Source organism: Indicator indicator, chromosome 19 (assembly GCF_027791375.1).
Source record: "Indicator indicator isolate 239-I01 chromosome 19, UM_Iind_1.1, whole genome shotgun sequence".
Lineage (NCBI taxonomy): Eukaryota > Metazoa > Chordata > Aves > Piciformes > Indicatoridae > Indicator > Indicator indicator.
Genome location: NC_072028.1, coordinates 27,645 through 54,451, shown reverse-complemented (window position 1 = coordinate 54,451; position 26,807 = coordinate 27,645). Strand labels below are relative to the sequence as shown.

General features: G+C 39.9%; 1 protein-coding gene across 1 annotated transcript in view; it reads left to right on the top strand.

Moving 5' to 3' along the window:
* Window positions 1–5,389: 5,389 nt before the first annotated feature.
* Window positions 5,390–26,807, top strand: part of ANKRD27 (ankyrin repeat domain 27) — a 28,385-nt gene continuing 6,967 nt past the window's right edge. The window contains exons 1-21 of the mRNA XM_054389901.1: window positions 5,390–5,496; window positions 6,160–6,270; window positions 7,276–7,432; window positions 8,791–8,945; window positions 9,247–9,306; window positions 9,404–9,457; window positions 9,541–9,606; window positions 9,688–9,764; window positions 10,125–10,246; window positions 11,150–11,228; window positions 11,592–11,724; window positions 16,238–16,330; window positions 17,109–17,236; window positions 17,655–17,737; window positions 18,502–18,617; window positions 19,330–19,422; window positions 19,719–19,916; window positions 20,242–20,301; window positions 20,427–20,546; window positions 23,897–23,941; window positions 25,702–25,824. Of these exons, the coding sequence (XP_054245876.1) occupies window positions 5,395–5,496; window positions 6,160–6,270; window positions 7,276–7,432; window positions 8,791–8,945; window positions 9,247–9,306; window positions 9,404–9,457; window positions 9,541–9,606; window positions 9,688–9,764; window positions 10,125–10,246; window positions 11,150–11,228; window positions 11,592–11,724; window positions 16,238–16,330; window positions 17,109–17,236; window positions 17,655–17,737; window positions 18,502–18,617; window positions 19,330–19,422; window positions 19,719–19,916; window positions 20,242–20,301; window positions 20,427–20,546; window positions 23,897–23,941; window positions 25,702–25,824 (2,175 nt within the window). The 5' untranslated portion in view covers window positions 5,390–5,394. The remainder of the gene's footprint in view (window positions 5,497–6,159; window positions 6,271–7,275; window positions 7,433–8,790; window positions 8,946–9,246; window positions 9,307–9,403; window positions 9,458–9,540; window positions 9,607–9,687; window positions 9,765–10,124; window positions 10,247–11,149; window positions 11,229–11,591; window positions 11,725–16,237; window positions 16,331–17,108; window positions 17,237–17,654; window positions 17,738–18,501; window positions 18,618–19,329; window positions 19,423–19,718; window positions 19,917–20,241; window positions 20,302–20,426; window positions 20,547–23,896; window positions 23,942–25,701; window positions 25,825–26,807) is intronic.

Genomic DNA, 26,807 nt, shown 5'->3' with positions numbered 1-26,807 from the left:
GTACTTCAGCAACTGGTATTCTATTTTACTGGTTTACTAAGCCATAGTTGTTACTCTTTTAGGGTCTGCAAGCTAAGATGAAGTTCATGTCTTTGTGAGACTAAGGAGGAGTGGAACTGAAGTGGTATGCAAGTACAATTCAGTGACTCAATGCTTCTTGAACATGACATGCTAATGGCTCTTGGTGTTGCAGATGATGGAGAACATGGCATTCAGCTTCTTTATAGCGGAACTGTCATGGGGAGGACGCTGATGTGCTTAGCATTAGCATCCTGATGTGGTACCCCAGCTTGCTCTCCTGAGCAGATCGGATTACTGAGCAAGCTAATACTTGTAGCCAAGTTTGATAGCTGTTTTACTGTCTTAATACTTTGCCAGAACAAATGGCTTAGTGAAAACAAGGAATCTTATACTGTTCAATGGTGAATATTAAATGCCTGTATCCCTAATTCTTTCATGAAAGGCATTTTCTCTGCAATATGTTTTGTTAGGTCTTTCATAGTGGTATGACAGGACATTGGAAAGATGATGTGCTCAGGAACTGAGTCAACAGTTGTGTAACTTGTATGTGGATGAGATGTTGCTGCCAAGTGACAATGCAGACACAATGACATCTTCTGCTTTGACTGTCTGAATCTCAAAATGCTTCTCAAAAGGAACTGAAACCTAATGTGTAAAAGGTACCTCACTTGACCATCTCCAAAGGATAACACCACCAGCAACAAAACCTGTCATAAGTCAAACCCTGCTCGTTGTTTTCTGCACCAAAGGTCATAAGACTTCGTTAGCAGTGTTTTGGAGAAAATAGTGATGTGCTTAGGGTCCACAATATGTTTGTCACTACAGCTATCCCTTGTACCATTAGTTGGATCATTAGAGTTACCACTCTATTCTTAAATGAGAAAGGATTAGGCCCTTTTAAGGTAATGATGATGTTTGGGTTTTTCTTTTAAGCAGTAACATAATGCTTACTAGATTCTGTGATCAGCTGGCTTCTGTTTTTTTTCCAGCAATTTGAGCTATTTCTGTGTTTACGGGCATGAAGCCATATGCTTAAGTGACTCCATTTAAACCTTTTACATAACATCAGTACTTGTATACTGCTTTACAGCTCAGCTTAATAGAACTTAATAAACTTCATGGTGAATGTGGCTTATGACAATTTTTAGTGGGTCTTCTCCTAAGCATTAAACTGCTCTGGTAATGTGCAGAAAGCTTTGTTTACTTCTTGCTTTCTTACTGCTAATAAATCTAAAGCTGTCTAAAGTGCAACTAGAAGATGAAGCTTGTATCCTTCTCTGGTGCCAGCCTTCCCCTCGCAAGTTAAAATAGATTGAAAGTGGATGTTGTGTTCTGCCAGCAAAGTCTCAATGGAGTATTCTAATGCATTCCTAGAATTACAACAAAGCATTAGTCAGTATTTTCACATGCATTTCACTTTTGGAGTGGAAAGAAATTGACTTAATCTCAAAAATGTATACACCAAAATTCGGAGAAGCTTTAATGTACTATCTTGATTCTGTAGACTTAAATAGATTTAGTGTAAAAGCCTATGTTTTCCTGTAATTACTTAAACTGTAGATGTTTAATACATCCACGGTTCTGTCTCTGAAGAATGCTGTGGATAGGTGAAAGGGTTCCAAGTCAATACAGTAATTGTTTCAGTTAATAAGTAGTGTACTCTTTCACACCCACATTTTAATCAGATGTGATAGCTACCCACTAATGTAGCAGTGAGCAGATGCAGGGGTAAGGGAAGGAGAAAAGGGAAGTAAATCCAGACTGGTGGTACTCAAAACACCACTAATCTATCTAGTGGTGGTTATTTCCTGCTGTGTAGGAATGTGTGGTGAGCAGTTCAGAGTTTACAATCTGCTTCTGCTCAGGGTGGGTGACAAATACACATGTGAACTAGAGATTTTAACTTCCTCATTGAAATACAGCATCTTAGTTGCATTTCAGTAGCTACAATTCCAGACTTTAATGTTTAGAATGCAGTTTCTTTTCAGGTCTTACTGATTGAACATTGTCAGTAGTTCTGTAGTAAAAATGCTCATAGCTACCACAAAGTGTTATAAAACCTAGTTATTTGTGTAACTCATGAACCAGGAACTGAAGGTTATAATGTCAAGATCTTCCTGTGATGATCTGTCAGCTGAAATGATTCTCAGAGTACTCTAATTGCCTGTGTTTTTGCAGCTGTAGGCAATTATTACATCAATCATGTAGGCAGCAAGCTTCATAAGCTCAGGTTTTCTGTGAGAGCTCCCCTCCTCCCATAAATGTCTTCCAATTGTTTTGCCAGGGAATTAAATGTCATTTTAAATTCTGTTCTAGACAAAGCTTTTCAGTTGTGGGCTGTTTTTGGTAGTGAGATACAGGTTTCTTTCTAGATGAGGATTTGTGGAATATTTTCTTCTCAGTCCCCTTACTATTAGTGGAAGAAACTCTTTGAATTTAAAGATTTCTTAAGCTGAAAAAGTGACAGTGTAGCTACAGCAAGGAGAAATGCCTGTGCACTGCAGCTGTCAGTCTCCTGCTCCTTTGCCTTCTTGTATCAATGTCCTCTTCTCCCTGACAGTCACATGCTGTCCTAATACCATCTCTATCACTGTCTTGACTGTCGCAGCAGTCTCATCTACAACTTTACCAGATACTGAACATGAATTCACCAAATAAAAAGGCAGATGAAGATGCCTCCAGTGGGCCAGCTGCAATAGCAGGATCTTGATTTGGAATCTAACTACCTAGCTTTACTACATCAGTCATCACCTCTAGGAGAGCATTTTCTAATAGTTGCTTAAAGATTTACAACACAAGAGGCTTGGTAGCTATGCCAGGTGATCTAAAACATGTCTTTATCTTTTCTTTAAAAGGTGTTCCTGATCTCTAATCTGAGTCTGTTTCCTTCAGATGAGGCTTATTTCTTTTACAGATGTGGAAAAGAAGTCCTTCCCTGAGAGCCCAATTGGCCTGGAGGCAAAAAAAACTTGCCTCTTTCATGCAGTTTCTTCAGCATAAACAACATCCTTACATTTGTGGTTTTGGATCCTGCCTCTGGGATTTTCTTGCCTTTCACTTCAGATTCTGCTCTGATCAGATGATCTCCTTGGAAGTTCAGTGCCCAAAAAGCACCTGTAAGGCTCCACAACAAATCTTGCTGTGGCAGACTTCCAGGTGGCATGTGTGTGTATGTACAGCCCTGCTTGGTGCTGGACTTGTCACTGATTCGTGTTGGGACCCTAAGATGCAGTTATTTAAGATCTTGTGGCCTAGGCAGGTGGGGTTTTTTTGTAGCTAACTAGTTCTGCTCCATCTCTGTTCTAGCCCTGGTGTTCTATGAATAAAGGGTGAATTATCTGTGTTCCAGCAGCAGACGAGCTGCTGGGTTTGTGTTGCCTTTTCTCTGTTTTCCCCACTATTGGCTGAGGAAGCCCACAGCTTGAACTTGAGTTGCAGCTGTCTGCCAGGAAGTATTTATAGCAATCATCAGCCCTGGAATTATTGGTGATCATCCTGTTTACCAAAGCACTAGTAGGGCAGATTGTGTGGAGCTGTGCTTTTTTCTTGTTTCGAGGTCTTATAATTACTCAAGGTGACTATGCTTTTGAAGGTGTTTTCTTGCTTTTTGTGTTAACAAACTTCAGATCTGTGCTCCAAAGGACAGTTTTGGGACTGCTTAATTAGTATTCTTTTACAGGAGCTCTTACTTCTGTTGTATGTTTTGAAAACAGATGAACCATTTTACCTGGAATTTCACGGGAAAATTGTTTGAGGCAGTTACCTGGCACTGCTAAGATTTGATGATTCAGGCTGAGGTTGCCCAAACTGTAACTGGTGATAACTTTATAGTGGAAATTGCTTGCAGCTTTAGCTGTTCATGTTTGTGTTGAGGTCTCTAAGGGAGCTTTCCCCATGTCTAATGATAAGGAGAGGCCAGACTGATCAGTTAACAGTGTGAATTGGTTAACAGCATAGCTGAAACTCAAGTGCTATATAAAAACAAGCGGGAGTTGGGTGTGTGTTTTTCCCACTCTTAAGTTGCCATACAATGGTTTCATGCCTCTTCCATGATCTGAAGAGATGTTTTCTAGTACTAGTACAGTTTTAGCTAGTAAGGTAGTACACATGCTACAGAACAAGTGTGAGAAGCTCACACTGAACAAATTATATGCTAGGTATAATTCCACACTTCAGAAAGCAGGAGTACTTACTGTGTAAGGGTGGCTTGCTCTAATTAAAGTCCTGCTGCTGTTCTCACCCTTTCTTAGGGCAGAAATTGCATGAGGAAATCATGCAACTACTATTGATTTCCTAAGAGAAGTGGGATGAGGCAAAAAGACGTAGAATAGACTAATTAATTAAGCACTTTGGGCCTGTTAATCTCAAGTCTTCTGAATAAAATAATTCTGAAGTTATTCCAGAAGAGATCTAGTAGAGTTTTTGCTACCCTTGTATCTAGGGTAGGAAAAACTCCTAATGTTTTAGTTGATTTTTGTTTTGTTGGTTGGTTTATAGAGCATTAGGATCGAGGGAGGAAGCTGCTGAGGGTCTAGTGCATCTAGAGATGATCTTTTTCCTGTGACACACCTAGTGATAGCTTTTCCTAGTGCCTACAGTTTGGGGTTTCTGTCTCTAGTCACTTCTCTCACTGTTTTGCAAAATGTTAGGCATCAGCCTGCTTTCACATCATTGAGGTTTTTTCCTTGGGAGTAGGCATGACCACAAATTATGAATTTCACAGCAACATTTTATGCATGACATGAATGTTGGTATTTCCTCAGTCTTCCTCTTTCCTATAATTTTTGCTGGAAAGTTGAGGATTGACATACATGAGGGTGCCTGTTGTACTGTTTGGTTGTCTCGTTGGGATGTATCAGTCACTAATATTACACAGGGGAGTCTTAAGGCATACGTGAGCATACTGCAAAAGGAGTGTTCTGTGATGCAGTAGAATTTGCTGTAAAGAAGCTGTTGTCTCTTGACTTGTTTTAGATCTCAGTAGTGCAAATTAGCTTGTATATCCAAGTGGTAATGTAAGATCTTCCTTTTTCCCGTAAGTTTTGGCCAAACGTAGCATGTGTTATAAGATTCCAGCACTTGGAAGGCCTAAGGAGACAGTAAGAGCATAACTGTAATTGGAGTTGTATATTCATGGAAAGTAATCTTTTTGAACGACTTCTGAGTAACTACAGTTACATTATTAGTTCAGCATGCCATTGGCTGCTTACAGCAAGACCTGAAACTGCCTTTTTTTTTTTTTGTCCCCTCTTAGACAAGGGGAATGAAACTACCACCTAAGTATTCCAAAATATGTTTTAACAGATACCATGTATGATACATTAACCATTGTCCTTATGTATTTTAGAAAATCTTGGGATATCTGCTGTCCATATGGCTATGTATGATGAAGATATCTTGAAAAATCCCTTTTATTTGGCCATCCAGAAGCGGCGTCCTGACCTATGCAGCAAAGTTGCAGAATTCCATGGTATTGTAAGTATAAATAAGTAGATTTAAAAGCTGCTTATTAAATAGCAGCGGTATGAATTTAAATCATATGCCTGTTATGACACATGTAAAGATTAGTTCAAGCCTATAGAACTTGGAAGTGAAGCAGGGTAACTTGGTTTGTTGCTTGTTCCTTGCCAGTGAAATGTATGTTTTCAGCAAGTGTGCAACATTTGTGGCATCCGTGTATTGCTTTTCAGTTAAGCATGTCTCAAGCTGTCAGTTTGGTATGCACTAGACCCAAGATGTTTATCTTAGATTTCCTGCCCCCCACCTTCTTTCTTGTGGGTTTTACTTGAGTTTAAAAGTATACTTCATTTTTATTAGCTGCCCAATTATAAGTCATTCAGGTGACTGCTATTAGGTAACTTAAGATTTCATCCCTTCTCATAGTATCGTTTGCTTCAGTTGCATATGTCATCCTTTTCCAGATCAGTGACTAAACAAAACTTCCAGGTTAATTACCGAACTAGGTGCCTATCAATGGCCTTTTTTTACTTATTTAAACAAAAGCAGCTGTAGTTGCTGTACATTTGCTAGCAAATGTTTATAAGACAAATTCAGTTGCTTGCCTCTGATGGTAAAATCTGTTGGTGTTTAGCTGGTGATACATGGCATTTCTCTAAAGCATGATCTAACTTTTTTTAGGTGTTAGTTCCATGCAAAGGAAGCTTTTCAAGCAGTAGTCTCTCTGCCTGCCAGTTTGAATCTTATGTTTTGAAGCCGTTGGAGGAAAACTTTCAGACTTTAAATGGAAAGGTATTTTTGTTTTGGTATCTGAATGTAGCTTGGGGACACACTGATAAATGATTGACTGCAGCTGACTGATAGCATGGACTACTACTTACAGGAGAGGTAGCTCACTGGCAAGAGTAGTATGTTGCCCACCTAAGCCAAAGTTCTCAGGGATACACTACTTTCTAGCAAACGCTGTCTTTCTGTGTGTACACAAGAATTGTCCTGTTCACATAGTAAGGCTGCCTCTGATTTCAGCTCACTACTTTGGCAAAACAGCCTTGTCAGTTTATCTGTTCTGTGACTGTTAGGAATTTCTGTGTGACTGAAGGGCCTTTATCTCTTAATTAGGAACTGTCTCTAGCTTTCAGACAAATCATAGCCTGCCTGCCTGTATTGTATGCAGGTGCAAGTTCACCAGGGCTTGAGATGTAACTGTGACAGTATTGAGTTCTGCCTGCAGCCTTGTGCGTTCAGTTCAGTGAGCAGAAACTGACTTGGGTCAGCAAACCAATGCTGATGCTGTGCAGAGTTATGGGTTCTTCACTTGTAATTTTGCAGTACAGCCTGAGATTTCGCCTGTTTGCTGGTTGTCATCCAGATCTTCCTACTGAAAATGTTCTCGTTGGAGTTGCTTGAGAAGTTAAAGCTGAGCATGAGAAACGTAGACAAGATGTGTGGGGTTTTTCTGAAGCTGGACTTAGGCCCCAATTCTGATTTTTAATTTCCTTTCTAAAAGTGCTCTAAAATCTGCAAATAACCACTTGGACCTTGGAGATAGTCTGAAACCTGCTCTAGTGGTAGACTTGTAAAGGAAATAGTTATGAGTAAGGTGTAGCTGGCCAGTGTAGACTGAAAGAGTCTGTTTCAGTGTGTACACAGCACAAGAATGAAATCTCTTGAATTTGGTGCTTTTTATCTTCAAGATTGTTGCCTTTCCCTGGAAATCTAATCATGCAGTGCAGAAGTCAGAGGAACTTTTTTTACTGGTGGAGTTCTATATTTAATCTGTTTTTCATTTTGTTTCAGGAGATCTTCATAAAAGGAAACCTCATTGTTTTAGGAACTGGTTTTAATTTTCATCTCTCAGTACCTGTTCTCTTTGAGGAAACATTTTACAATGAAAAAGAAGAAAGCTTTAGTATATTATGCATAGCTCATCCACTGGAAAAAACAGAAAGCTCAAGTATGTACTGAAGTCTTAACTTTGTGGCCTTGTTTGTACAGTGAGCAAATTAGTATGTTCCATGTGCTTAATGAACTTCTTTCAGTTTGAAAAGTGTTGGCTTGGTTGAAAGTTTTTGGCATTTCTTGGCCTGCTGGGGTGGGCATTCTTATGTTCCTGCAGAGAAATAAGTTGCTGCTGGGCAAACTTAATTCTGTGAGGTCTGTGCCCCAGTCTCAGCACTAAAAATCATCTGTGGAATAATTGATCCAATGTAAATTTTTAAATAATGCTCGGGTTAGTGCTGGCTGCTTAAAGGGATTTGGTCTTAAACGTGATATGTCTTGAGATGCAAGATGAGTACACCAAAAAAAAAAAAATCCAGCCCAGGAGAGGTAAAATCTTTCAAGGCCACTTCTTCAGTGGTTAGAGGTTGTATTGCACAGTTCTGTGTTGCATACTTACGTAGCAACTGTTCTGGTAGTGGTCTGCCTCCTGAAGTTGAATGTGTTCTCTTTTTTTTGTCCTGGTACTGAAAGTGCTCTTGATACAGCTGAAACATTCTTTCCAAGGCTGTGAAGGTATCAGGATTTCATTGTGAATTTGTAGAACATTCTGTGTCTATTGATTAAAAGGAACAGGTGCTTCTTAAAACATAGGCTTTCTCTGAAATGAAAGCATCTGGTCTTCCTAAATACCTAAGAGTAACTATTTGAAACAAAGGATGACAAGGTGTGAAAGATGTTCTGTAAAAAGATAGCTGGCACATGTGTAGGCTCGAATTCTGTAAGTATTCGTCTAAATCTTCAGTACTGCTCTTGTGGCAGTCCTTTTTTCGGTCATCACTTAATGTAGTTGTATAGCAGTCTTTGAAAACTGAGGTAATCTCTAATTTCAGAAGTAATTTGAAATGAGCTGAAGCCTGTTATTAGTTGGCTGACTTCACAAATGAAAGTCTTGTCTAGGAAAAAATCTTGGAAAAGCAATGTGAATTTTAAATGAAGGATGCAATTTTTCTATTCAGAAGGAAAGTGGATTTGGATTAATGAAGCTACTTTGCTCTCCCATTCGGAGAAAGTGCATCTAAATAAAGAGTAGGTTATGTAAAAATGCAGGATGGGATTTTTCACAGCTCCCTGGGAACACACTGCCTTCCTGCATGCACATCCAGGCAATACTCTAATGGGCTTCTCTGCCTTCAAGCTTGACTTGCCCTCAGATTGTGTGAATATGGCAGTAAATTAAAAGCAATGCCTTCAGTTCAAGGTATAGAAAGCTGAACTCATGTTTCGCTGCACGCTAGCTGGCTGTGTGTAGGGACAAAAAGTACTTTACCATGCATGCATTAAACCTCTGTTAATTCTTGGCTTTCACTTTAGGTGAATCTACAGCTTCATCAAACTCCTATTCTCTTAAAAATATTGAAGATGTTAGAGGATTCTTGGGAAGGCACTGTGAGAGGTTTGATAAATACATAGGATCTTTCCATAGAACATGTAAAGAACATGAAAGGAAAAGCCTCCGCCACTACATAGTCAGTATCTCCTTTCTTCATGCTTAGTTACTAGATGAGTTCTCTGCTTTGGGTGTCTTTGTCTTCCTGGGCTTTTCTGTCAGGGTAGTCTAGAGTGGAGGAAGGTGGGAAAGGGAGCAAGTCGAATTCTTAATTATGAATGACCCCTCTTAACTGCTGGGTAAAAGCAATTTTTTTACCTAAAAATCTTACTGTAATACACACTTCTAAGGCAGGGATGACTTTTCTTCTTATCTATGCTTTGTTGCTTCAAGTGAGATTTGCCTGAGTCTGATTGCTCTTTCCTTTTCTCTTCCCCCAGGATTCTGTCAATGCACTTTATGCCAAATGTCTCCAGCATATTTTGAGAGATTCACACTTGGTAAGTGCTTACTCCACTAAATACATAGTACACAGTGTTACCTAAGCAATAAATTGTCTAACTTCCTCTTGCTCTTTGTGTGGCTTTCCTTTTCTAGAAGATGCTTGCAAAGCAAGAAGAGCAAATGAATCTGATTAAACAAGCAGTTGAAGTAAGCATCCAAATTGAAGTAGAATAATTAGAAAGCTATTTTTCACTCTCCCTTTCATGCCTAAAGTACTGTTTTTTCTACAGATGTATATCCACCATGCTATTTATGATCTAGTCTTTAAATATGTGGGGACTATTGAGGCAAGTGAGGTAAGTTTGTTTGATTGCTGAAGATTAGATGCATCACGTTAATATAACCAAAGTACAAAGTTCTGTTTTACTATTGATTAGGATGCTGCTTTCAACAAAATCACGAGGAGCCTTCAAGATCTGCAGCAGAAAGACATTGGAGTGAAACCTGAGTTCAGGTGAGAGATGATTGTTGACTCTTGGAGGAGTCATTGAGATCCTGTCTTAAACAGGTCTCAGGCCAGCCAAAAAGTGTCTTCCTTCAGACAATAGCAAGTTTTTTTTCTTATAGTTTGTCCCTTTGAGATGGCAAAGTAACCCTTCAAATATCATTTTAGGGCGGTTTTTGCATTGATCGTTATCCTTTGCTTTTATATCCTTACACTTCCCACTCCATCCACAGGGTACAGAAATGCGAGTGTTGGAGTGGAGGTGGAAATATTTTAATACCATACTTTACTCTCTGAATGAGTTAAACCTTGGTTTGGCTGTTCTGCACAGGAACTCTGTGCTAACCATTTCTTGGCATTAATTTCTAGTTTTAATATACCGCGTGCGAAGCGAGAACTGGGCCAGCTGAACAAATGTACTTCCCCTCAGCAGAAGCTGCTTTGTCTACGAAAAGTGGTACAAGTTATTATGCAATCTCCTAGCCAAAGAGGTCAGTAATTAGCAAATTAATAACTGAATTTTAAACTTGTTTTTAACCAGTACACATAAAGGACTTCGTATATAAAAAACCCTGTTTGAATAGCACTTGTAGGTTAAACACAGTTGAGCTGGAGTCTGCCTTGCTGGTCTCTAAACAAAGGAAAATGTAGGCAAGAGGCCCTTTGTAGCAGTTTCTCATGGGGTGCTTGGGCAGCTTATGCTTTGGAGCTTTCATGTGCTAGGACGCTTTCTCATCCAGAAGAATTGAGTTACCCATTTTAGGCACTGAGGATCACTGCTAGACCATTCTTGTATGTTTGTCTATGATCCTTGATAATCTTGAAGTTTATACTCCAGATATCTTTTGCACAATGCTGTGTTGGTGAGGGACAAATAAAGCTATGCTGCATTGAAAGTGCTGCCATGGATTGCAGAAATGATTTGGTGATAGGAAGGCAAAGACCTCTTAACCTGGTATTTGTTTTGTCAAGCCTGGAGATAGAAGATGCTTCCACTAAGCAGTGGAGTAATGCAGTGCTTTCCTTACTTTTCTCTCTTCCTTTCCCCAGGAAGACTTCTGGGTTATGGAAAAGTAGATGGAAAAATACCTCGAGGGTATTTTTTTGCCCTCAAGTTCAGAAGCTTTGTGCTGGTGCTCTGGCCCCTACTCTGTAGGAAGAAGTAGATGCTAGTGAAAAAAATGGAAAGTGTACAGCACAAACTGTGTGTGTGGTGACTCCTGCAGCCTGTTTTAGAAGGAGATTGAGAACATTTGAAGGGCTGCCTTGGTTGCTCGATGGATTCTCTGCTAGTAGAGCTGGTTCTTAGTGTTAGGAGGCAGAACTACACTACAGATATTGCTCCTGTTTTGAACTGTGACATACCTAACCTAAGATTTCAATTATCATTTTAGTTAACGTGGAAACCATGTGTGCAGATGATCTTCTCTCTGCTTTGCTGTATTTACTTGTAAAAACAGAAATTCCAAACTGGTATGTAACTATGTTTGGCTATACAGAGCTCTATCATATCATCTTGTATGTAATGCTGCTGTAGGGGCAAATGACTCTGAACACACAGTAATAACTTACTAGAAGTGTAAGAGGGGCTGATGTAATGCAGAATTCCTTGTATCCAAATCATAACTTCTGAGTATTTAAGAGCCAAGCAGAGTTCTGGTCCATCTACAGAGCTCAGAACCACCATAGTATTGCTGACCTAACAATCTTTGGAAGCTTTTACTTAGTGCATACCTGCTGTCCGTCTGGGTTGCCTGAGATGAGTTGTAGTGTTAAGATATGTCATGCTAATGTCTTATATTTTTAGTGGTTTATGGCTCTGACTTTTTATTCCAGGATGGCTAACTTGAGTTACATAAAGAACTTCAGGCTTTGCAGTTCAGTGAAGGATGAATTGGGATACTGTCTAACTTCGATCGAGGCTGCGACAGAATACATACGACAAGGCAACCTCTCTGAGAGATCAACAGTAAGCTCCTCTTAGTCTATCAAATCTGTTTGATAAGCTCCTAGGACTGTAAGAGTAAATCCAGTCAGAGGGTGCAAACAGCTAACATGAGTTCTTATTTTTCACTTAAATGAGTTGAGGTAACTCTCCCTGAAGAAAATTCTAGAATGATCTGGATGGTTACAGGAATGTCTAATTCTGCAGCGATAGCTGTTGTGCATTGTGTGCTCCTTGAAGGAGTTCAGTGTCAGGTCTACCTCTTCATGGCATTAGAAGAAAAACAGCAGCAGCACTGTTTTCAACAGCTGAGTCTTGAGTAAGTTTAATATGTCCTGTTCCTACTTTCTATCACAACTGACAGCAGTGCAGTACCTGAGGGTAGGCGTAGCGTAAACAAATCCTTTAACACTGTTAAAAAGCTGAGGTATCGTAGCAAAGCGGAGACTGCTGTGGACTTCAGACTGCAGTGGAATTTAGAGGTACCCAGTAAATCTTTGCACCAAGAACATTTCAATGTTTGTACTGTGGATTACTATGTTACTCTGAGTCCTTGGTGTAATGGGAGAGCAGGTGGCTTGCAAGGTGGTGTGAAGGTCAAATATGGCTCTTGGCATCTCTTGCCTAGCAGGGGCAGGAAATTTATGAATGCTTGAGTTACTTCCTACTGTGCAACTGGATCTTCTGTCAGTTGGGTCAAAACCCTGCAGGCCAATCAAGGATGATACTGATGTAACTTTAGGACCTTCTGTGATGTAAGAACTTTGTAACTTAGTAAAGGAATCCAGTCTTGCTGCTCCTGTAAAACTTTCTGCTGTTACAAAATTAGGTTTTCCTGATCTGATGTGGAATCAATGAACTTGGAACCAGAGCAAATTCAACATGTCTCAGTCTGCCCAGCTGCAAAGCACTGGAATCTGATTTCAGGGGCCAGAATAATGCCTCAGTGTGCAGGGCTTGGGATGGGACAACCAGGTGCACAATCTTAAAGCACTTAAAGTAACGTGTAAGCTTACAGTTATTTTTGGTCTTTTCTGGGGTCTTTCTGTTAACCTGCCATGTGTAGGTTTGTGTTGTACACTCAAAGCCAACCAAAAAACCACTTTCTTTTTGTGTAAAGAGACTGCGGTGGTATTTTTTGTCTGTAACGCTGTATTAAATTATGTTTTTAAAAAAATGAAATAAAAGCTATCATTTAAAAGGAACAGAACCTGCCAAACAAGTTTGCTTCCTGCAGCCATTTGGCTATCATTAACAGTCAATATACAGCTAGCAAGACTGAGCTGGTTGGAGAAGTGGAATCCAAGTAGAATTGTCTTCAATATTGATGCCAAGAAGCTGAAAAGAATATATTGCTTTTAAATTCCTAAAATAAAGACTTTCCTGTTGAGTTTAGTCCTGCCTCTCCTTTACATAGTCAAGGGTAGCAGTTCTGTTCTTCTTTATACTGGGATTGCCCTCAAGTGATTGTAACTGAAGTGCCACTGCCATTGAAGCCCTGTATTTGTTTGGGAGGCATCTGCCCTGAAATATGAATGGCATGTTTGAGAAGCCTAAATGTAGGCTTATGTTGATGTCTGCACCACTGTAAGAACAAACAGTAACTGTTTCTGTCCACACCTCAGCTGAATCAGCTCCAGACCTAGAGTGCTAGACTCTTTCTCACTTCAAGACATGTACAGGGTGTGTGCAGCAGGAGCTCCATTCTTCTACATTGCCTTTCATAGGAGTCAACATGGTGTGAAGGTAGCACCCTGAAGTGAGGTGGAAAACAGCAGAACCTTGAAGACAAGGAAGTGGATGAGCCTCTCTAGCACAGCTGGAAAGGAAGGAGCTAGACTACTCTTTTCTGTAGTATGGGGTAAGGGAGAAGGCAGTGCACAATGTAGAGGAAGGTAGCAAATAACAGTAGGAACTGAAGAAGTGATGAGGTGGAAGAACATGATAGGAACTCCTGATACCATTGCTCTCCCTTTTAATAAAGTTAGCAGTTAAGATTTCCTTCATTCTCTGGTAAAGTAGGTGAACTTTGTCTAAAGTAGCAGCGGCAGTAGTTGTTTCACCATGGTTTCCTTTTCTGGATTATGCTGGAAGGGGTTGTGGTATTTCAGTGAGCAGGAACATTGCTGTGCTGTGGGGCTTCATTACAGCGTTCATGTGGTTACACTTAATTTTATATCTGGCTTCAGATGGAGCTTTTGGCAGTTGAGTAATGCTGTTGTCCAGTCCCTAATGAAGCTAAAGAAAACTCAGTGGGGAATTACTGTACCCTGTGGGATAACAGGCATGTTGTCAACCTCATGTCAGTAAGAAAACTGCACTTAGGAGCAGTCCAAATCCCTTTATCCAAGGTCTTGTTGGTCTTGGAGAGACATTATTTTTGTGGGAATAATATTAGTGGTATTCACTAATATTAAAATATTACTTGCTGCATACTAGAACAGATGTGTAGTGGACCTTAGCTGCATTCTATGCACATCTTGTGTAGTAAGACCCTCCAGCTCAGAGGGTTGTGATAAGCTATGAAGTAGGGAGCTAGAGTCAGCTGCTAGGGCACAGGCAGCATTTTCATTCTTCTAGGGAAAGGGCTGTAGGTGGCAGTGAAGCTGGTGTGGAGAAAGTGCTGGTGAGAGAAGCTAGGAAGGGAAGACTTGAACCCAAACTTAAGAAGGAGAATGGGGTTGAAGACACTTTCCCCATGTCACTTTGGATAGGTCATTTTATGGGCACACCATCATAGGTACAAGTACTTCATTTCCCTAGTATAGGGAGAACGCTTGTCTTGTAAAATACAGAGTTGAAGAAACTATACTAAAACTGCAGTGTCTTGCTAGTGGTTACTTACACTTTCATGATGGAGAACCTAAAGCTGTCTGATTAGACTTCAGAATATTTTATCAGCAGTGAAGTTTTAACCTTTTTATTTTTTTTCCTAGTTAATAAAATTTTTGATCAAATATTTCTTAGAGAAGTTAGTCCTGATCATGGTGAAGAATCTATCCACAGAGGGTTAGGTGCCTCATAATTCTGAAAAGATATGCTTGGGTCTCTAGCTGAAGTGCTTGAACTGCAGAAGATGGGTACCCCTTTGCCATCTTCACATATTTAAATGCAAACAACTTAATGTGAAGTATAGATCCACACTTCAACCTCCAGCCCTCACAAACATGTTTTCAATTACCTTATTTGCTATACAATGGAGGCTTTTCCTGGCAGCTTTATGAAGGGCATCTGTGTTGATTTTGAAGCTCAAGTTCTACACAATCTGAACTCTTGAGTTTTGGTGTTCGCATGATCTTACTTATTTGCATTTTGCGAATTGCATAAACTTCATACAGGCTTGCTGATGTCAAGAGCAGAGTTTGGCTTTTTAAAACTACTTTGTATTTGGTCTTGATAGGCTTAACGGCAGAAGCTATAGCCTGGGTCCTAAATCATGATCATCTCCTCTTAAGTGCAATGGTCGAGTTTTTCTGGTTGTAGGAAGATAGTCGCTATCCAAAAACAGTGTCCAGAGAAATTACATTCACTGCCAGCTGATTGGTTGATCAAAACCAACCACATGCAAATGTTTCCATCTGCTTCCTTAGAAAGACTTTTCCTTACACTGTTGTTTTAATTCATGTGAGGTTCAATGTTGCTGTTTGGAAATTTGACTTGAATAAACATTTTCCTCTGGTTTTGCTAGCGTCTGTATTCCTCAGTGCATCCTACAGTGTAGCTCTGACAGTACAGGTGTGAGAGCTGTAGCACATTGTCTGCTTCGCTTAATCTCCACTTGTCACAAAGTGGTCAGCAGGAAGCTTTATGAGTGAGTCTGCTACAGGCTCTCCAGCAAGTAGCAGAATTCAGCGGAGTCTGAGTGAGGGCTGTATCTGAGTTGCCCTTTTTAATAGCCACTGCTAGATGTGTCTTGCGTGAGTTTGTTTAATGCCTTTTTAAGTCCACTTAAACTTCTGATTTTTTACAACATCCAATGGCAGTAAATTCTACAATAAGAGAGCAACTTTTTCTTCTCTCTTTTCCCTACTCCCTCTTCAGACCTAACATGTGCTGACTTTGTTCAGTGTCCCAGATCTTACATGTTCAGGACAGGCAGATATTTGTTCTTTGTGTCTTTTCTTTGGCCACCTTCTGATTTTTATAGACCAGTGTAACGCAGTGAGATCTTTTCCACTGAAGAGTCTTAAGTTCTCCTCATAAGAAAGCTGCATCACACCTTTTAGAGTTCTTGTTGTCTTTTCTTAGATCTATTCTGCTTGTAATGTGTTCTGTGTTTGATGGTATAACCAGAATTCCATTAACACTCAGGAGTGTTCTGGTGAACATCTGCTTACTTCTTTGAACAGCAGATGTGCGGTTTTTTGTGTCTCACAGTCCTAAATATGAAGCTAGTTCGTATTTTTTGTGCATCTGATAATTCATAAGTGGCGAATGCAGTGATTAATAGTTTTAAATGTTAATTCCACTGTTAAGGTACTTTACTTTTGCCTGTAAATGAGTTTATAGGTAATTGATCTGTGTCTTTTATTTGCAGGAATCTGAGAGAGTGTGTGACAAGCTGCTTTTAAGACAAAGGATGAACTTGTTGTCCCAGATGTCTGCTACCCCAATAGATTGCTTATTTAAGGTTAATATTTTTAATGGCAGAATCTGTGTATACTTACCTCCTGCATCACCTTTCTGTGATTTGCTGACATGCAATGCAGTGCTCTGTACATCAAGACTGCCAGATGTGTCATAGTAGCTGCTAAAAGTGTGTTTGCCATCTGGTGCATTTCTGTGCTGAAGCATTACCAGGTTGACATTGTTTTACAGATTGCAGCACGTTACATGAAATATGGAAGCAAATGAAGGTTGAAAGGCTGCTGCTGTTGGCATTGACTGGCCCCTTTAAGGCACAGTTGTGATATTGCTATCTAGTTGTCTCTCACAGCTTTCAGTGCTTGGAATTGAAAGTTTTCTGAAGTATTTTCAGCCCGACAGCTACTTCATACTGAGCTAATCTTGTATTGTCAGTCTGAAAGAATTTTGCCTTCGCAAGGACGCAAAACAGAGCTTCTGATTATATGTGTTCACAGCTTATGGCTGGAGACCTGGTAATTTTTTAGAGATGTTTCTGCACAGAGGGAGCTGAGTTCTGTGAGTGAGTCTAAACAGAACAACATGAGTTGTTTTAATCTTTTGTAGAAAGTGAGGTAAGCCAAGAACAGATTCTTTGTACTAGTGAGTGCCCATTAGGGATTTTTATGCTGTGACATTGTTCATTTGTTCATTTCTGCTTTTAATGCTTGAGTACATGGCTTCTATAATTGGTTCCTTGTGTGTGTTTGTGAGGTTCCTTTTTTGCTTTTCTTAAAGGAAGCTGTTTATATTGGTTCCTCATTCTGTCTCTTGGCTTCTTGTAGCATATTGCTTCAGGTAATCAGGAGGAAGCAGAGCGATTACTAAGTCAAGGTGACAATGATAAGGATGCTGTACAGAACATGTGTCATCCACTCTGTTACTGTGACAAATGTGAGAAGCTAGTTTCTGGGTAAGCACTTCTCATGTCCACAAATACAAACCTTCATCTAAGATTTGCTTTGCAAAGTGTGCTGCTTTTGGTTGTAGAGGAATTTGGTAGAGTGTCAAGGTGTAGTAGGGCGTGCTGTGTGTGGTGTGGAAAAAGCAGGAGGAGTGTTAGGAGAATGCTGAATATCTTGGAAGCAGCCAGATTTGTATGGAGGCTGCGTGTCCTTTGGTAAGCACAGTGCCAAAGATAGGTTCAAGAGAAGCAAACTTGCACACCGTGGGCACAGCCACATCGCGTAGCAAAACTCCCAAGTAGCATAATTCGTCAGCAGGAAAGAAGAAAGGATAAAAAGTTCCCAAAGCAATTTTTTATTGTCAATTTTCTCTCTTGGCACTGCTGCATCAGTAGCTGAGCTGCTTCTGAACATTGTGTTTTAAAGGAAGCTGAACGATCCCTCCATGGTCACTCCGTTGTCCCGCGACGACCAGGGATACACACCGCTTCACGTCGCTGCTCTTTGTGGTGAGTAGGGATGGTTTTCTTTGGCAGCATTTTCTGCTCCTTATGTTCCTTACCCCTTCATGTTTGCTTGTTTCTAACTCTGCATTGAATGGAGTTTTACGTTAAACTGTTTTTTGCTTCTTTGCTGTGGAAGCTGGTATCCTGGCACGCACCCCAGTGCGCATGTGTTTTGAAGCTTGGTTTCTTACGGCCAGGTTATTGTTTGTTCACTGGCTGTTTATTTTTGCCTTGGTGGTTGCCACTTTAGTTCTTCCTTCAGCTGTGGGGAAAAAAAAATTGTCAGAAACCAGTCTTGTTTCACAGAGCTGGCAGATTGAGAAATCAGTCTTTCCTGCAGCTGGCTGTGAGTGTCAAATCTGTACCATCGCCTGCCTTGTGATGTTAATTATGCTATTGATCTTACATGTATTAGAAGATATATTCATTTTCCTAGCAAGTTTTTTAATAAATAACTTCTTTAACTGTTATCTTGAATCCCAGTGGGAGAGTGCTTTGTGTGACATGGCTTTATTTTCTCTTCTTACTTGTAAGATACAAGCATAGCTTGCTTTTTAGCTGGAGGTTCTTTTATGGAGCTTTGGCCTTCAGTAATCTGCAACAAAACAATCCAAATACCAAAGAACTGACTGTACAATATTCAATATACCATATAGTGTGCAGAAATGCAGGGTATTTTGGTTTGTGGTTCATATTTTGAGTTTGAAAAGTGTGGGTGTTCTTAGCAAAGTTTACTTCTTTCATCTAATGTCTGCATGCTTTTCAAGGACAAACGTCATTAGTGGATTTACTGGTAGCCAAAGGAGCCATTGTCAATGCTACAGATTACCACGGTTCAACTCCACTTCACCTTGCCTGCCAGAAGGGATATCAAAATGTTACAGTAAGCACCAAAAGCTTTAGTTAGGAATACATTCTTAACATAAATAATAAATATGTTATTCTTACTAAGCTGTCCTACTGTTACTGTCATTTAGGTCTTCTGAGAAGCTTTTATTACCAGAACTCTGTATGCTGTCAGAATTGTAGTTTGCGTAATACTTTATTTTTTCCTGTAACGCAAGGTTTTCAGCCATGTGTAATAAGCAGTTGACAGCTATGCATGCCTGGCAATTCATGCAAAACTCTAATATTTAGTACAAATGGGGAGTCTGTAAATAGCTCTGCTCTTGATTAAGACAGAATCATCACTGCAGTTATTGGAGGGAATTAAATTACTTCACATTGTATTTGGGGTAGATTCTGTAACCACACTGATTATTGCCTCCTTAATTTTATGTATGTGAGGTTCTTCAGTTAGCAGTGTTGAAATGAAGCTCTTAAAATGCAGGGTAAGTTCTCATGCAGTACATGCACTGCAGTGTTTGATGTAGGAGATGATTCGTTTTTTTCAGCGACAACTCTGAATATGTCAGAAGCAGCTTTTTTTGGGTAGGGCAAAACCAGCAGAGGAGTGTCTGAAACAAGAGAAACATAGCTAGTTTCTCATCAGGTTTTTCATCATGCTAGAAACCTAAAGTAGTCTACAGAGTAACAATTTTTTATTTGTTTGTTTTTTTAGTTACTTAAATGTCTACTTTTATCTTTTTTCTAAGCTTCTCTTACTGCACTATAAGGCAAGTAGTGATGTTCAGGACAATAATGGAAATACTCCGCTTCATTTAGCCTGCAGTTACGGTCATGAGGATGTAAGTAACTGTGTTTTGTAACAGACTAAATGGATATTCTAGTGGGATGGAATTAAACTGTGATGTGAATTCTCCTGAAACTTAGGTATTTTGAAAAATGAATAAAAAAATATTTGGAGTGCTAACTATTTAATGCTGTAAATAAGGATGCAGGACTAGTTATTTACCTGTTGGGTGACACTGAACTGTAAAAGCATAGATTATCTAAGCAGCAATGAGAAAAAACCTCTTTAGGATTGCATCTTGTGAGAATTGAAACACAACACTGTATTTATTTTCTTTCCTTTTCCTTCCAGTGTGTCAAAGCTTTAGTCTACTATGATGTGCATTCCTGCAGACTAGATATTGGCAATGAAAAGGGAGATACTCCTCTCCATATAGCTGCTCGTTGGGGCTATCAAGGAATCATAGAAGTGCTTTTGCAAAATGGGGCAAATCCAGAAATTCAAAACAGGATGAGAGAGACTTCCCTACAGTGTGCATTAAATTCCAAGGTATTTCTCTTCATCTTCTAGCCTGATTTCTTTCTGATGCAATTCCGAGGTGGTGTGGATTCTCACCTGCCAGCAGGATTTTGTGATCTGGCACTATTGAAATGAAAACATGTACTTCACTTTAAGGAAGAAGTGTCACATTTTAAATCTAACAGCATGGATACAGTCTGTGGTATAAAATGGAAACTGGTAAATGGCTGCTTTTAATCTCTGCGGTCAGAATCTGTAATTAATACTAGGCTGGCGCAGGTAGTTTGTGTTTCATCCAGTAGCTTCCTCTTTAAGTGGAGTTACATTGGTTCTCTTCATTAATATTTTTGTGCAGATTCTGTCACTGATGGAATTAAACTATCTAGCATTTGAAAGAGGACAGAGTGCTTCTGAGGTAAAAACCAGCACAAGCTGATCAACTTTTCTGCCTATGTTTAAGCCGTTTAATCTCACAGCTCACTTTTGCTGGGTTTGGGTTGGTTTTGTTTGTTTTATTTTCCTTTCTTTCCCAACTTCAAGTCACCACTTAGGTCTCCTCAGTACTCTACAGATACTTTCAGCAGAGGATCTTCTGTCTCAAGCCTGTCATCAACATCAACTGATACAAGGCAAGAAGAAGTGAAAAACAGCTACAAAGAGGTAAGACTGAGGTATAAGTGTTGACCATTAGCAAAGGGAAGGAAACTAGAAGAGTGATGCTTTGCAGCACTGCTTTAAACTGCTGCTTCTTTCTGGTTTGGAAAAATTATATGCTGGTATCCTCAGGTGCTTGACATCTCAGTGTTTAAATATTTTTGTGATATCAGCTGCTCTGCTGGTTATTTCTGGGGAAAAATGAAAGCATATTTGGAGTAGTTGTTCAGATTTAGTGCAGTTAACAAGATAATTTGAGAATTCAATGAGTTTTACAAAATTACAATGGCAACCAGTGCCCCGAGGACCTTGCTGTCCTGTCCAGGAGTTAAATGCCATTGCTAGCTTACAAAGTCTGTAAGGGAGAAGACAGGCACACTGGCAAGCACTGGCTAACAGACCATAACGTTAACCAAGTTTTCCAAAAAGGCATAGAAGTCAGTTTTGTGACATGTGAGGAAGTATATACTAAATACCTTGCACGTGTGTGATTGCTGAGTAGGCTCTGTTTTCACCAGCCAAGATGCCATCCTCAGATGCTGTGGACCCTCAAATCCATCATTCCCATTTATCCCCTCCTAAGACTGTCATATCACCACTTCCCATGCTTCTCTCTCTATTTTCTTCCTCAGTCCTCCTGTTTTTTTCAGTTTGGCCTCATTATTTTCATTGATCTCGGTATCACCTCTAGATTCAAATTCTTCCTTCTCCTGCTGTTAAAATGTTCTTTGGCAAAAGTTTCTGTTTTCTGAAAATGTTCAGTGAACTCAAAGATGTAAAGCTTGACTGGACAATATTACTTCACAGTTCCTTCTTCAAAGGAGCAAATTTATCTCACCAAAGAGCTAAGTCTGTAGTTCAAACCAGGGAATAAGATTACAAGCAGCTTACACTTTAGGTTCTTGGGATTAGTGACGACCTCCTGTAATACAGCTTTAGTTGATTTCTGTTTACCAAATTACACATGGGCTCACTGCTCTTATTGTTACTAAGTGAAGGGGCAAGGGCCTGATCCTGAGAGACTTCCATGAGGGGAATGCCACTGGAAGTAGTGGGAAGGTCAGCTTTCCAGAGTTCCAAGTGTAGACCGTGGACTAAGGGAATGCAGATAGATCTTTGTAAGTCAGTACTGCTGGTGAATTAACCTTTGCTTAAATGAGCCAGTCACAGTTTGTCTTGTATGTGGCTTGTTTACAACTTGGAAAAAGGAGAGTAAAAGAGCCAGACATGTAAATTTTGAACTTCCTCTGCTGGAACCAGTGATTCCTTCCACAATTTCTGTTCAGCAGCAGAAACGCTGAGCATGTGAGCAAATCACAGTAGATGTTTCATCTATGTTTACATTTCAAGGAAGGTACTTCTGTTCCACGGAGGAGGAAACAAACTGTAAAGATGAGGAAATGCACGTAGCAGATATTTTGCCCTAAGTACTCTCAATAAATTAGCCACAAGATGCATAACAGATGCTGTATGCTTTTCTACTGCTAGGGCCTGGGGCAGTTTTTAGAACTCTAAGGAACTTGTTGATTTTGAAAAGAAATGATCAGACTTTGTGGGTCAGTTGCTGTTACTGTTAGGCATCTTCTTTGTGATAAGACTAGCTCCTGAAAGCCATCAATACCTTTACATTCTCAAGTGATGTTATCCTATATGATGTGGGGAAATCTGTGGGAGGCACGGATCTCTCTGGTATATACAGTCCATTTTACGTACATATGTGTAGAGACTGATACATGGATCAGCTAACTTCAGATGTCTTAACTTCAGTCCTCTGTTTTCCCTCCTTAGTCTGTGGAGAGAAATGGGTGTTTCCAGAAAGGAAGTGTCTCAGATGTGCTTACTTTGACCTGAGCTGCACTCTGGTGGTGTTTGTTGACTGCATTCTGCTCTGTAGTTAGCAGGAAAGGAGTTAAATAACTGAATTAGATTTAGCTAGTTTTTAGACAGAGTTAGGAGAGAGGAATTCTGCCTTGAGTGCCTACGACATGATTTCAAGGAGCTTCAGCTTTTAGGAACAGTTTTCCTAAAAACAGATGAAAATGGATGGAACATTGATCAGACCTTTTAGCTGTACATGTGCCCTGTTCTGCTGAAACCCTGAAGAGACCAGGCCAGTAAAAACACAGCTTCCTTTCCCTCTCATTCTTCCTTATCTGCTTTAGCAAGCCCTGCTGTCACTGCCAGTAAGAGAGTCTTCTAGATAAGGATTAGTATGTGGCTGGAGCTGTTGCTCCCTGACATCTGCAACTTGTGAGATGTTTCCTAACATTGGAACAGTTTTACACAGCAGCATCTTTGGTGATTTTAGCACCGTCCTAGAATAACTTGCTACAATGCTGTGATCTGCAGAGGCCAGACAAACTGCCTGTTGATGAAAGTCCTAATGGACTATCCTGGCCTTTTACTGGTGCCTCTCTCACTTCTGTCAGGTTGGACCTCAACTCCTTCATATGAGAGAATATGGAATCAGAGGAGGAGCAGGCAGAAAAGTAGATCTGATTCTCCTCATTTCACAATCAATCAGAGGGATCAAGGGAATGGCATCAGTGCAGTACAGAGCATCTTCCATCTCTTCTCTGTCCAGCTGCCTCCTTCCCCCCCCTACGGAGCTCTTGAGCAGAATCCCTACGCCAAACTGCCAGACCCAGGCATTAGCTGGCCTGAGCATACACACACTGTCTAATACTGATCCCCTGGAATGACTCTGAGTTGGAGAGACCTGGCTTTTGCTAATGCATACCTTTTGATATTTGTATCTTTTCAGATTTTGAGTAAGAAAACAAATTTCATACTTACAATCAAGTTAGATTTGTAAACTTTTGGGTTTTGTTATAGAAATAAACCAGTAGATGTGAACAACTGGAAGGCATCTTTTTGATTTTGAACTCTTGTTTCTCAAACAGCAAATTAAACCTGCTGTTCTTGGTGCTTCTGGTAGCCTCCGGTAGCTCAGCAAGAGTCCAAACAGTACCAATGTTTATCAGGGTAGAAATATGTCTTGAGTAGAGATTTTTAATGTTAGGTTCACATCAGAAAGGCCACAGTCAGTTGCTGCTGAAGCAGTATGATAACATGTATCAGTTCACTTGGCTCTGTGTGTGGACTGCATATCATCCTTTTAGGTGAGTGCTGTTTAAGCAAGTCAGAGATCATCAAACAGCCGCAAGCCTTGGACAGCTTTTTATTTGATAAAGGAAGGTTTCCCTTTAAAGCATAGATGAAATGACCCAGCAGTAATCCTACCACATGAGCTTAGGAGGTTAGTAAAGGACATGGGATTTTCTGTGTACTGCTTAATACCTATGCTAACAAAGCAAATACGTTGTGCTGTTGTTTGTTTGTTTTTGTTCATATAGGTGGAAAAACTCCTAAGAGCAGTTGCTGATGGAGATCTGGAAATGGTGAGTCTTAGCATGGCCATTGGATATTACTGAATTCCAGTTTACCTCATTCAAATTGAGAGAGTTATTAATGAATAATATTAGGTGAGGAATGCTTTGGGCATCAATGATTAATCAAATTCAGCTCATTCTGTACAAAGAGTATTCACTCTGTGTCCCCAAATTACTTTACCTACAGTGCTTTAAGGCTCATAATTTTGGCTTTTTTATGACCTCTTGCACTAAAGAAATTGTTTTAAATTGAATAATTCCTTTGTCATTTGAAAATGTCTGCATAGTCACATCTAGGAGATGGAAAGAACTTGGGAAGAACAACATTCAGGGCAAGCGTTTTGGACAGAGAGAGCAAATCCTAGGATTTAGTCGAGCTGCAACTGTTTAATTTGATAGATTATTAATGTGCATTTGGGTTCTAGACCTACCTTAACGGTAAACAGCAGAACTTGCTGAGAGTGAATGTGTGTGAATACAGTGGGAGGAACTGTAGGAAGTTCCCTTCTCCTCATTCCTTTCTTGACTAGCATCTTTAGAGCTTTTGGATTGGTCCAGTTCTGTAGCATCAAGCCCCAGACACACATGCAGCAAAGATGGTTCTACCTCTCTTTCAGCAGAAAGTGGTTCCTTGGTTTTGCTCCATGGTGGGAGGCAAAGGACTTAATCTTTCTTCAGGGCACCAAGGCAGTGATACATGTTTTAATAGCTCTCTTAAAAGCTGCTAAAAACAAACAAACAAAAAAAAGGAGTGAAAGGAAAACCCTTCACAAGATGACATTCATTGCAGCGTCATACCCTCTATGTAATCCTGTAACTTGCTGTTCTACTTCCCAGAAGATTTGCAGAACCTCTGAAGGATCTATCCTCCAGACACAAGTGCCTAGGTCTTCCTTCTGTCTGGTTTTTGAGTGCTGTGCTCTTAGTTCTTTCCATGCACCTAGAAAAAAATGACTGTTAATGTATAGTCCTGTGCCCTGAGAGACCAATTTAATTCCCACATCTGTCATGTGTTTCTGAAAGATTTGCCTCACTGAGATAACACAAACTCAGAAGGACAGAATAGATGCCTGACCAAACATTGCCAGATGGTGTAATAATGGAGACTTAATACCATTGGTGATAATCCTGAAGTCTTTACTTTACATTGGATTAATGAATTTCAAGATAATAATGTGTTTCTTAAAGATCTTTTTTTATTGTTGTTGTATAAAATGTAATGTCAAATTAACATGCAGTAAGCATCACTGATTGCAAATTGCACATGAATGCTCTGAGTCCTAAGACTATCCTCATTGAAGGGCCTCTCTTCCTCAAAAATGAAGAACTGTACATTAAGGAGGAAGTGAAGCCATCAAGTTCCTGGGAAGTGACAGACCTAAAGAAAGGCAGTGTCCCTGCAAAGCTTTGGATATTGCTTGCATGTCGTCCTCCTTGGCGCTTTTTGGGGTAGTTAAAGCAAAAGATGAAGGTTCGCATTGGTATGAGAGTTTGTGAATATATGAACACAGAAATCTAGATTAGACAGCAGGAAGTAATTTATAATTTACTGCTATAATTAGTGAACTTCCCAGTTGCTGTGACAACAATCATGTTTGATTTTCATTTTTTAAGTTTGGCCTGTGGGCAGCTGACACCGGGAGGTAGCCGTATCGTCTCCCTGGGCTATTCCAAACTGTGTTTGTGAAATCTTATCTGTCTAAGTATGCAAGTGGGTTGGGACCCAGGGCCTTTGCACTCTGTAAAGAAGGACTTGCTTTTTATGCCAGGTACGTTATCTCTTAGAGTGGATGGAGGAAGACTTAGAAGATGAGGATGACACAGGCTGCACATCAAAACCAGAATTCTGTCATCCATTATGCCAGTGCCTAAAATGTGGGCCAGCACAAAAGGTTGGAACACTCATGCTGTAAAAAAAATAATTTACATTCTTGTAACTTCTAGTTCTAGGGAAGTGTAACAGCGTTGATGTTGCTTAAAGCTCTGTCTCTCTGTTGGAAAAGCCATTAAATATATACAGATCTTAACAGAGTTCATCTGATGTTGTGAAATTGTTCTCTTTTTAGTTAAACTGTAGAAAGTTCTGGATACAGGAACAATGTTCAAAGACTTGCTCATTATATGGCAGAGTGAAAAATCTTTACAGTTTGCTTTTAGAATATCTGGACTGGCTTGGACAACCTTGAATCAATGGGAAAAATCTTTTCCTAAGCATCGGTTTCTCCTGGTTCTCTCTTATGGTTTACATTGCTAACTGTCACAGATTATCTGCTTACCTATTAGTAATCAGTTGATCAAGGAATGCCTGCTGATCCTGTAAGCAGTGTAATGCTGAAGAGGTCTTTAAATTGCATGACATCTTTCATACGTATCTAAAACTTTGCAGAAGTTAAATATGATTATAAAGACTTCTTTTTCAATTGCAATTTCCTTTAACTTTGTTTCTTTCAGACTGTAGAGGAGAATCAGGCTTTAAGATGCACTTTTTAGAATTTTTAGTTACATAAGGAATGATCCTAGCTTCTTGAAAGTAGAAACCAAATTGCTTGCCTTTTAGGAAGGAAATGTATTCCCGTGTCTGAAGATATATGTAACAGGATAACTCATTGCAAAATAAACCCAAGTAGACATTTTCAGTGTCCTGGCTATTTGGAGGTAACAGGGTCTACATCACCTACTGAGAAACATGATGTGATGTTACACATGAGATGGCCCACCTTGACTTCTTCTAAATCCTCACTGCTACCTTATGCTCCTTTGGTGCAGGCCAAGAGTATGCAGGTTGTCCTTAAGTGCTTTGCATACGCAGCATGCTTGTTCTCTGATAAGGTGTGCAGGTACCCTCAGCCTCCCCACAGGAGGCTGTTCACAGGGC